This window comes from Erithacus rubecula (assembly GCF_903797595.1).
Source record: "Erithacus rubecula genome assembly, chromosome: 3".
Lineage (NCBI taxonomy): Eukaryota > Metazoa > Chordata > Aves > Passeriformes > Muscicapidae > Erithacus > Erithacus rubecula.
Genome location: NC_136689.1, coordinates 23,992,846 through 24,004,826, shown reverse-complemented (window position 1 = coordinate 24,004,826; position 11,981 = coordinate 23,992,846). Strand labels below are relative to the sequence as shown.

The 11,981-nt window shown below is 41.0% G+C and overlaps 1 protein-coding gene across 4 annotated transcripts in view; it reads right to left on the bottom strand.

Annotated features, from left to right (window-relative positions):
- Positions 1-2,372: 2,372 nt before the first annotated feature.
- The window catches only part of DYNC1I1 (dynein cytoplasmic 1 intermediate chain 1), a 182,582-nt gene continuing 172,973 nt past the window's right edge, over positions 2,373-11,981 (bottom strand). For all 4 annotated transcript variants that reach the window (XM_079301007.1, XM_079301009.1, XM_079301010.1 and 1 more), the window contains exon 17: positions 2,373-3,330. In XM_079301007.1, the coding sequence (XP_079157133.1) occupies positions 3,220-3,330 (111 nt within the window). In that variant the 3' untranslated portion in view covers positions 2,373-3,219. The remainder of the gene's footprint in view (positions 3,331-11,981) is intronic.

The following is an 11,981-nucleotide window of genomic DNA, read 5'->3' as shown; positions in this document are numbered from 1 at the left end:
GTAATAAATATGAAGAATCCTGCTTCACCTTTCCACCTTTCAGCTAATGCCTTCAGCTGCCTCCCCCAGTGCCACCTGTCATGTCTCCCCATGTCCTTCCATAGCTCCTTTCAGAACAAATCCAACATCATTCCTCTGCCTCTCACCTCTGCTGGCATAGCTCTGATCCTTGGCATTGAAATCAAGGGAGATTCTGGACTTTCCTTCAATAACTACGGGGGAGTTGTCCCTTCCACATGTACCTCACAGTCCTCCATCCTAAACCTCAATTTAACTTCTTCCTGCCACTTGCCTACTTCTGCTGTAGTTGGGTTTGCTTTTCTGACCTCTGTAGTTTGGATGTGCTCTCCAGCTCAGTCTGAGCACACAGTTTATATCCTTCACAGAAAGCTCACTTGCAAGGGCCCTGAAAGAGCCAGGCTGTCTTCTGACCTGTTCCACACCCAGAGCAGTCATGGCAGCATCCTGGTAGTGCTAGAGCATAGGACATAACCCTTTATGTTCTTCCTTCTATTCTCGGGATGTTCATGGGCAAAAGAGACAGGAGAAGATGATTTCTTTTTGCTCAAATTAAAGTATAATTTTATATTTATTTCCTTAGTGGACAGATTCTGAGTAACATTTTGTCATATGGGCTGTTTTAGAAAAGTCAGTGAAATGCAGCTATTTGTTTAGCAGCAGAAAAATCAAACAAACAAGAACTGTTGGAGATTCCTGGAAGGGCAGCAACAAGGGCAGGTCAGGAACTCCACTGCAAGATAATCATGAGCAGAAGGCAAGTAAATGCCTCTTGCTCTCGTGTGCTTTTCCATCTGCTTCAGTTGTGTGAAATGGCTCTTTCACATTATTTCTCTGTGTATACAAACCTGATAATTTCTGTGGAAATTCAGTTTTTTTCCTTGCTCCCTCTGTGTACTGCTGAAGCCCATACACAAACACAAAAAAATGCCCTTCCCATTACATCACAGGCACCCCCAGATAGTGTCCTCATACTTTGTGATGTGCAGCTACTTCTCTAGATAGAAGGGTAGTGGGTTTCCCACCTCTGCCTCCCATGACAGCAATACTTTGCTATGTATTCACCTGGGCACATGTTCCTGGTCTTGTGATCCACTGAGAACTAAGTGTGCCTCCCCCTGTTCCACTCAGCACCACATCTGCCTTATCCATGTACAAAGACTACACTAATGGTTTTTGAAAATAAAACAGGGCAAAACTGGGGAAAAATGAGAGATGATATCTGAACTGCTCCTTTACAGTCATCTCACCTGGCTGTTAGCATTCACCTTTAAGCTACAGAAGTGCTGCAAGTGCTACCCTGGTTCTTCAGGACAACTCCCAAAGCACCCAGGGAAGCAGCAGAAACACAAAGTTCTCTAACACATGGCTTCAGTCTCAGGGAGCCACCTGAAAATGCTTGATGTATCTCTGCTGTATCTCTTCTGGGAGCATCTTCTGGGAGAAGATGCTCCCCACAGCCACTGGCAGGACACTTCCATGGACACTGGGAGATAGTTGCAGGTTCCACCATGAAGATGAAAGTAGCCCATGCACTCTCACTGGGAATTGCTTTCAACCACCAAGATCAGGGAAATGCAGCTTTTCCAAAGGATTCATTTTCTCAGCCTGCTCTGGCTTTAGCAGTGCAGACTTCCAAGTGGTTCTGGATCAGGCCACAGCCTTGAACATGATCAGAGGATGTGTTCATTCCCCAGTATGACTGCCCAAAGATGAGATGTGACAACAAGACAAGAAACTTAATGTACAAGATCTTTTTTGTCAGACTCAATGAGTTTCTTGCTAAAGTGGTTCACTTCCATGCCCCCCACTGCTAAACCCAGATGTCAGAGCTGTCCTCTGGCTCAGCAGTGTTGTGACATGGGCATATCAAGCAGCCTGACCACCAACATCCATCTGGGCCACAGCACTCAAAGAGACCACTCTGCACTCTTTCTTTGCTCAAGCCACAAGAGATTGTCATAAAGGAGCCTGTTCCTTTGTCCCCTGTCCCAACCTGTCTCTCAAGTATGAGGAGGTCCTGTCTCTCCTGTTCCTTTACTTTCAGCACATATGGCAGCATGCTGCAGTTCTGCATGTGCATGTGTGTGCAGGTAAGCATGCTAGGGATGGAGGGAAAATAAAAATTAGCCCAGAATGACACCCATTAGTGCTTGCCCATGTAAAATCTGTAGCAGAGTTTGATCCATTGAGGTCTATTACTGGGCAGTCCCAATGCCAATGTATCTATTTACAAAGCAGCTGTCTGAATTTTCTGTGAGTCAGGGCAGTAACATGTTCCCAATGCCTCACCAGTGACTGGTAATGAACATGTTGAGCACTGCTGGCAAGGAAAGATCAACCACACTGCAACAGAACAGGCCTGATACATTTTATTGCCAATACTGGTGTCATACTTGGGAACCACGACCCTTTGTCAGACTGTTAGTGTTAACTTGCATGACAAGTACAGTGATCAACTGTATCTGAAATATAGTTATAGTGCCTAGAAATAATAGGCATCTTAAAAAAAAAAAAAAAGGAAAGGGAATTCATTCCATCCACTCAAGCCAACCTTTATAGATCTTACATCTTAAGCACAACTGATGTACTGTAATTGTTACGTGGACTTTAATGTAACCTCTACAGCAGCACACAGACAATGCAGTTCTCTCGTTATGCACATGCTTTAGGATCGTTTATTTTAATGCTTTCAAATAAATATGTTCCATGCAGCACACCGCAATAAATAAGGAGCAGCAACTTTCGTATAGTACATCCATTCATAATGTAAGTCACCATGTGATACACCACATCTAAAGTCTTTGGCCCAGTCCCATACAGTGAAGCACACCACATCTGCACATAATCATATCTGGCTTCATATGGATTTAATAGGACTATGCCAGAAGGGCAATGTGAGCACAAGTTTAACTAGGGGTTCCTAGCTATTAAATACAGCTACTAAGTAGTTAAAAGGCAACAACTAAACCCATAAAGGGTTGATTTGTCTTTTCTTTCTTGCTTTTCAGACAGAAATATAAAGTATGAAAACGCTCTGGATATTTTCAGCCTTGTGTAAAGCAGTGTGATTAATATGGAACGCTTTGAGCAATACTGGCATGTACACTGGCATCAAAAGCCACAGCAAGACTGACTGTGACGCTGCACACTGGCAGTTCTGGCGGGGGAAGCTGCTGTTCTGGCGCTGCTCCTGTCCCGCTACGCCGCGAGCTCCACCGCCCCCTCCTCCTCGCTGTCCGCTCGGTTGGCGCGGATCTCCACCAAGGTGCGGGCGAAGCGCGTCCACTCGTCGTTGTGGGGAACAGCCAGCTGCGGGACAAGCCAGCACAGAAGAGATTAACACACTGCTGCTGCAGGAGTGGTTCTTGCTCTGGCCCAAAACTGAGGCACCTCCTTGGAGGAGAGCTCCTAGCGCGATCCTGCCGCGTGTGCAAGCGTGGCTGTGCACAGTGAAGCACCAAGGCATGTGCTCACCAACCCGCTGGGGCCGGTACCTGGGAAGCATGGCCAGGTTCTCAAGGCACATCTGGCAGTTTCCTATTCAAGTACCAGCCAGGCCAGAAGGAGCCTTTAGTCACTGGCAGAGCAAAAGGCTTTAAATTCTTGATTTTGTGGTGTTACTGCAAAATCTACCCCTTGGTTAAAATATTTCAGACTTTATAAACTAGAGCAAGGTCCTTGATCTCTACATGTACACACATGTATGTTTCACTTTACATGCACAAGCTGGCCATTGGCAGTCAGCAAGGCTGTGCCCAAGTGTAATTGTTTGCAGGACCCAGGTCAGTGTGCACAAGGTAACAGAGCTTTTAAAACACTGTGCTGAAACTATTTTCCTGAAGTTCATTAAAGCTTTAAGTAGTAAAGTAAGTATATTTTATTTTAGCTACCCTCGTCTATGTTAAGGAATTCACAGTTACAGGAAATGCATTACAATGGAAATCTTATACCAATGGGATACTGCATTACTAGCCTGATTTTTTATATCATCATGCAAGATCTATTTCCATTTAATACCATTGATGTTTCTAATGAAGAACTCTTGAACATTAGGCTTCAAGAGGAACGTGTAATCTAAATAGCTGAACTTCCAGACAAAATGCTTTAGTGCTATGGCAAAATAATACTGCAGTCATTTCCAGCTGGATCCAATACTGAAATTTCTGGAAGATAATGCAAGCTGGGATTGAGATAATTAAAAAGAAAAAACAGAAACAAAAAAAAAACCAAAAAAACCAAAAAACAAAAAACACCAAAACAAAACAAAACAAGCACTTTTCTCAACTTTGTTTTCATTAAGCCAAATTCCAGAAAACAGCAACAAGCATCCACATGATCCATGCAAGTTTTTACTGCCCTCCTGAAGTGCTGTGATCACGTCCTGCATATAATACAAAATAAAAACTGTTTCAAGACATTACACAGTGCTTGGTACTGAAGAAGGCAACTTTTTTGGAAACTGTAGGAAACTATAATAAACTGCTGTCCACCTTAGCAAATGGATGCCTTTGGACTGAAGAATGGGTATAACCAAAGCTAATCCTGTCTGTATTCAATCTGAACTGATTAAAATCTTTTAATACACCACAAGAAGTGTCAAGTAGATGGTCAGATAATTATGTCCATGTGGCACTAGTAGAACCTAAGTGCCCATGGAGCATATGGTACTGGAAAACAGTTAAATTATTGTCTTTTCCTTACATCTCAACTGGATACACAGAACTGGATAATAAGAAAGGCATCTTTTACATGACCCAGCTGGGAAAAGAGCTTGTATTTATATCCAAGATAAACTGTGTGTGAAAGCTCCACATACACTGCTGCAAGTGCTAATCTTATGGACAAGAATTTGCAATACAAGATCTAAACATCTCCATATCTCACTGGTGATTATCAGGCTTTTTTCAATTATTTTTTATCTAGCTTTGCCTCCGTATCCAGTATTTTGCAGAAAACACAGTGTGTTTTTTAACACTTCCCATGTATTATACATGTATCAGTGACATTATGAAGGGCTGGTGTGCAAGTTTGGGTTTTTGCCTGTTGAAACACCAAATATAATACAGTTAGCATTAACTGAGGCTATGGACTGAGAAGTGCAACCTGTGAAAAAGCCATCTCAGCCCAGTTAATATAGGCATCACTGCAATCTCTGGGTTTTCCCTTCTTTGTCTTCCACTTCTGGCATTTTTCTCCTTTACTTCTTTCAGGAAAGGAGACCAGAGCTACAAGAGTAAATAATTTCAGACAGCTGTCTCTCACACTCACATGCACAGATGTGGCTCTGGGATGGCCTATATTTGAAAGACCACTCTCTTCTTTCAAAACCCTTCAGCAAAAGAAACTGGAACACCAGAAGAGAGAGTACCTGTAGCACACGTTTGGTGACTGCCACACACCTCTACCAGCTTCTGTATAGTACTAAGGGGCAGTGCAGAGACCCTTCTATCAGAGATGGAACCAAAGCCAGCTGTGCAACCATCTCCTTGTTATTATTACATCTCCTAAAAGATTTCATTTCTTCTGATGGGTACAGCACTACCATTTGTCAAACTCTTGAATGAAATGAGTCTCACTGATTTCAAGCAGAAAAATATTTAAAGTGGAGCAATATCCTAAGCAAAGGACTTTCTGAATTTAATAAAGCATCACTGCTCCTTGTCTTCTAAAGTCTTTAACATCATTACATTGTATTAAGTGGTTGAAAAAGAAAATATGTCATTCTAAAGAAAACTATTAAATCTATTTATGACATTGAGATAATTTAATTGCCTGGCACGGCCACAGACAAATAAAATCAAAATCCAGGCTATTAAAACAACTTGGTATCTCGAAGTGTCTCCCTAGGAATACATGTATCACATGCTTTATTTTTAGCTGATACTGTTAGCAAGGTCTGGGCCACTTCTAGTGACTCAGTTCACCAGACAATTACTTATTGAAGTCAATAGCTTTAGAGGAAAAAGTATTCAGTGCCCACATGAAATTCCTTACAACTTCATCTTATTTTTACCTTATTTAATCTCATGCACTGCATCAAGCTTTCAACAAGGGGCCAATCCTGCTAATAGACTGTTAGTAGAATAAACCTCTCTAATATAAATTCCTCAGGGATGCAAAGGGAAACCTTGGCAACAATAAAGTCAAAGGAAAAATTGTCTTTTATACTCCAAACCCCTTCTTTCTGCAAAGGCCCCAATACTAAACCACAATAGTTATACAGGAAAAGACCACAAATATAAACAAAAGTGTCCACAAACTCCAATTCAAATTCTTCTCTGGATTAATGCTCCCCTTCCAGTCATTTTCCATTCAAGCTCCTTCATCTGGGCACACCAACACCCACAAGTGCTGGAGACCTGGGTCTATCTGTGGGATCTCCTTCTCAGCTTTTCTGCACATGTTTTTTCTGAAAATACCAAGGCAGAGGTGGAAGAAATGAGGAGATATTCCACAGAGGAAGGGCAGAGGTTTAGAGCTATCTGGGTGTTCCTCATGTGGCAATTTTTCTGCTCACTTCCAGTTACTAGAAAACAGCATGTGATAACTTTCCCATCAGGATAGAAATGTTCACCAAAGCATAAAAACTTATTATAACAACTTACTTGGATCAGAAGGTTATTTGAATGAACTGATGCTAAGGTATGGAGCAGAACAAGAACATAAAAGCTATTAAGTGTTTTCCTCTGATCCCTTTACAATGAAACACAAATGCTACCCACACCTAATTAATTCAGTGAGTTGCTTTAGCTTTAACATCATAGTATGCTTAGGCTGCATCAGACAGCAATTCTAATGAGGAAAACCAATACTATCTACAAAAAATGGCCACCAGGATCTTCCTGACAAGCACCTGTCCTTGCCTTGCAGATGTGTCACTATTCTATCTGATTTATTCAGTACACAACCAAACTGCATCTCAGTGCTACCCCAGAACCCTTGAATCTTCTGAGGCTTCTGTTTCTTGGGAGATCACTCTAGCCAAGCACTTTACTCACCTGCCAGCTTTCCTGCCCTAAAACATGCCCTGCTCCCCACTAGGACTGACCAAGGAGATGGTTTATGTGTGTGACAGAGTGCTCCCCTACTGAGGCTCACCAGGGAGCACAGGCAGCATGAACTTCACCAAAACCAGCCTCCTCCACCTTCTCATGGAGCCAGAGACTTCCTTGGATTGCAGACCTTCCAATCCATACACCAGAGATTTGACAAACACAAGCTGTATTTCTGTGATTTCCTAGAAAATATGCAACTTCATTGAACACAACTACTCTGAAACAGAACTCAGGAAAAGGAGATGCTCTGACCAGACAGCCCTTGATGCTGTCCTCTGAGTCAGTCAGTGCTGGGCTCCCCCAGCAGGCAGAACAGGAACAAAAAAGCCAGGACATGAAGATAAAAATCAGCATAATTTTCATTTTCAGATACATTAACACCTTCTGGTATATTTGCTCTTTAAAGTTAGGGAAAAGAGAAAAGGAAAAGGAAAAGGAAAAAAGGAGAGAAGGAGAAATTTAGAGATAAAGCCCCCCAAATCTTTGAATGTGCCTTTTAAAGGAATCTATCCAGATGGATGTAACAAGATATTACAACATATTTCAAGACTTTTGTGTATTTCCCTCCTATCCATCTTTTTTATGGCTGAGAGTGTTTCAGCTGAATTTGTTCAAATCCCTGTATAGCTTCAGTTTCCCTAAAAAAACACTTTCCAGCCAATGAATTATTCATTGAGGATATTTCACTTTATTTCTGGCTCCTTGCCTTCCCTGATGCCTCTAAATCTTTGGGATGGGAGTGGACAAACTCTTCCTGCCTTCATCCCCACAAGCTCTTGTCCATCACAGCTCTCCTTTGAGGGCAGTGAACTCTTCTGAGAAGGAATCAAAATGCAATTTCAGCAGCAGCAGCCACTTCCACTTTGGATGAAACAGTGTCTGTAAGCTCAAAGGGAGCACAGTTGTCTATGTTGAACCTGTTCCATTTCCTTTTAATGACTGTACCTCATGGGTTTATTTACCTGTCACTGAGACACTGGCTCATAACCTGCAGCACAGAACACTGCTGAAATAATTGTGTGATCCCAGTTTCGTAGTCACAGTTTTTTTTTTGCTTCACCTAGAGTTCAGAAGCCTCAAAGCCAAAGCAGCTGTGGGAAGGAGCTCCTCAGCAGGGTCAGTGGCAGAGGCTGCTGTGAAGGGGCAAAGCAGCACAGCCTGTGACACCTCTGGCCCCCCGTGCCACGGTCACAGGTGTAAGTGGACACGGGCAAGGAGCAGCTCCTGCCGGGCTCGGCAGATGTGCCGGGGCCGGTGCCACGCACTGTTTCCAATTACCAGTTTGCAGACGAGCCGGCATGGTGGTCCAAGAGACACGCCAAGGGTGATAGCGGTTCCCAGTTCAAGAATCTGTGACCCATTCAAACGTTTTGTTGAGGCACAATGCTTTCTTATTTTTTGTGTTAAGAAAGCTTCTTCTGATCTAAATTGATGGTGTTCGTAGAGCTAATCACTGTGCTCCAAAAGGTCAGACACGTTCTGATTAACACGCATCTTTTGTTAGTTCCATTTGGGTTTGTTTGGAGGCAAAGGGGGATCTTATTTTAGACAATTCTGTTTACTTGTCTCTACTTCCACAGAGCTGTATATCCCATAAAAATGCCTATCTAGCAGGGAAAAGAAAAACTATATAAAAATTAATGATCTAAAATTGCCTGTTACTATTACAATTTTTTAGAAGGGCAAGTTAAACACTCTTTGAAAAGATAACTAATTAAAACTTAGAAAATACTCAGATTAATCTGAGCTTGTGGACAACAGCAAGTCCTGGTGAACTAGTGACTAAAATCTCAGGCTTCACACTAAGTTATTTGTGTATGTGGCTTATCACCATTTTAATATTCCTTCAATTCAATTTAACAAAATCATCAAATAAACATAGCTTCAGGCAAATGTAGATTTAGCTGAATTTTCTCTGAGCTAAATTTATTTCAACCTATATTGTCTGTATCTCTAAGCGCTGAGACCTGCTGCAAATATTTTGAGCCATGGATTAACATCTGAATGCAGTTATGATATTGCAGGTAAAAATGTGTTTCATGATGATGAACTATAACTACTTGAACTTGATGATTTCTAAAAAGTAGAACAATCACTTGGTCTCATTTTCTGGATAAAAGACAGCACTTGCAGAATGAGGATCGCAATACAAACAGTAATGAACGATTATAGTCCCACTTTCAGAACTGATCCTAACTTCTGGAGTTCAACAGATGGCTTGTCACTATTGTTGAGGTGAAAACAGACATGAAAATGTAAATATTAAATATCTTGATACACACATAGAGCAAGCAGGAACACACCTATTCTGGCTCTGGTCTTGCCCCCCAGAATCAATTACAGGCTGCCTTTGATATTTTTCTCAACCTATATGGATATTTTATTTCCTGAAAAAGCCTATATTTTTTCAGGCAACACCCTATGCCACACACATGGATGGAAACAAAGTGGGAGGTAATATGCAACGAAATGGCCACCAAAGTAACCAAGAGCACCCTTTCCACATAACTAAAGTACCACTGTGTTTAACTCTTGGGAGAGCTGAGCATCACTGTTAACAATGGATGAAACCACTGGCAGGAACTCAAACCCCACATACTGCATGCAGATGATTTTAATAAGATACAGTGTTTTCACCACAAAGGATACACTCCAGAGTAGCTCTATATATATTTGTTTACTTAATTGAAGGGGTGGAATACCATAGGCAACCTAAATACTGCATTTATTCTATGCACAGCAGTCAGTCTAGTGTCACAGACACAATATACACCACCCTTCTATGAAGTTAATTACTTAGCCCTCATCTAGATTAATGTCTGTTGTGATTTATTTCTTTGCCATTCGCCAGCAGGGTCTGATTTAACTAGTGCTGCCTTAGTAAAAAAAAAAAAAAAAAAAAAGGCAAAAATACTAGCTTATATCAAAACCCTCCAACTTAAACAAAAACTGAATTAATTTTCAGCAAACTCTGACTTTTTTTTTTCCCTAAGTAGAACAGTAACTTCTGAATTGTTGATACCAAATTATGTTTTGAATACCAAACTAACAATAGTGTTATTTTAATAATTTATACTTAATGTGCAAAGATATGCTGTACAAAGGGCCTACATAGGAACTGAACATTTGAATGCCCATTAATTCTTTTCTAAACTTAGTCCTCTTTGTCTGCATCAATCTTGATGCCAGTCTAACAGGAGAACAAAATAAAATGTAGCTCGTAAATTATACATACATGACACATAAATGCATGTTAACAGAACATTAAGACTGCAGACTGTAACACTTCAAAGGTAGGAAATGTCAAAGTTAAGACTAACTCGCTCAATCTGAGCATGTTGTTAATTTTGTGTTGTGGTACTGTCTTTAATAAAAAAAAATAAAAAAAGTAAGAAACAACAGAAACTGTGCTAGAAGCAAACACCAATTATGGAAAACTTCAGCCTGAAGGATTACAACTTAATAGGGCACATAGAAAAGAAAACAAGGAAGTGGGAAGTATCTTTAATTGTAGACAATGCTACAGTTCCACCTCTAAAACCAGAGTTGGCTTAGGCTCTCCTGAATTAACCAGCAGGAATGATGTCCAAGCTACCAAACAGATTATGTCTCCATTAATGAATTAATGAATCCAAGTGGTGCACTTGATATCAACTACAGAGGACAAAACATTCAGTAGTCATCAGTAATGCTGAAAGAGTTGACTTCAAACTGAAATTTCAGTAACTTTATTGAATTTATTAAATAAAATACTAGACTGACCATAAGTTTATAGCTTGTTCTTAAGCCCACTAAACTGCTTTCACTGGTCATATTGGGAGGAGCCAATGCTCCCTTGTGCATCTCCCTCAAGGGATACTTTCAAAGGCAGAGAGTATTGGCCTGTAAGTCCTTGGAAAAAAAAAAAAAAAAAAGAGGTAATGAGCAGAATGAGTGGAAAGAGCATCTGCCATGCTTGAGGAAAGCTCACAATTTTGCTTCAATAGAGGTGGTGGTGCCCTAAGCAACAGAGCTCTTGCAGTTCCTGCCATTCCACTTCTGTAATGCCATCAGTTTGCAGGTGGATTGAGAATAACAGTGAGGCATGCTGCCTGCCTTCACCTCCCATGGGGATCTCAGCCCTGCTCCAATTGTCATTTCCCAAAGTCATTGAAAAGTCCTGGAATTTTATTTCTATGCATTTCAGGACATTTAACATTTGGAGCTCAGGGATCAGGACTCCTAACAAATTATGTTATCAGTTGGCATCCTTGCACAAAAAAGCCTAAAAATACCAAATTAACTAAACTAGAAGGTAAGGAGCCCTCGACCTGTTCTTTCCAATATCTACCTTTTTTTTTTTTTTTTTTTTTTTTTACTGTCAACTGCATAGATTGGAAGAATGGGCCCATCGTTCTCACTTGAAATACCAGAGCCTCAGCTTGTGCAGTAGCTGCACTGGCAAAGGTGCCTCTCTGGAAGTTCAGCTCCATGAAGGACTGTTGCCTCAGGGAAAAAATAAATCAAACTCAGCTCAGCTTGCTTCCCATCCAGACCAAGCTGGCCATGTTCATGCCATGATTCATGCCAGGAAACCTGGCAGAACAGGAGCTGTAAAGGTCTTCTGCCACAGCTTTCTGGCTCTCAGTTGGCAAATATAAACTTATAAACTGCTTAAAGATTTTTTTTAGTCAGCAGGGAGTTGCTGCCTTCTCTGAGGTTTTTTACACATTTGTCTGTAAGAGTTCATCCATCATGAAACAGCAGTGTGTTTCATTTTGTTGCTTTTCTTTTTTTTTTTATTATTTCAGACATAGATTCTTCCATCACTTTAGGCACTACAGTATAGATGTCACATTTAAATTAAACACAGAAAATAGAATTTTAGCAGCAGAACAGGATGTATTAAGGCTCAGAGTTATCCTC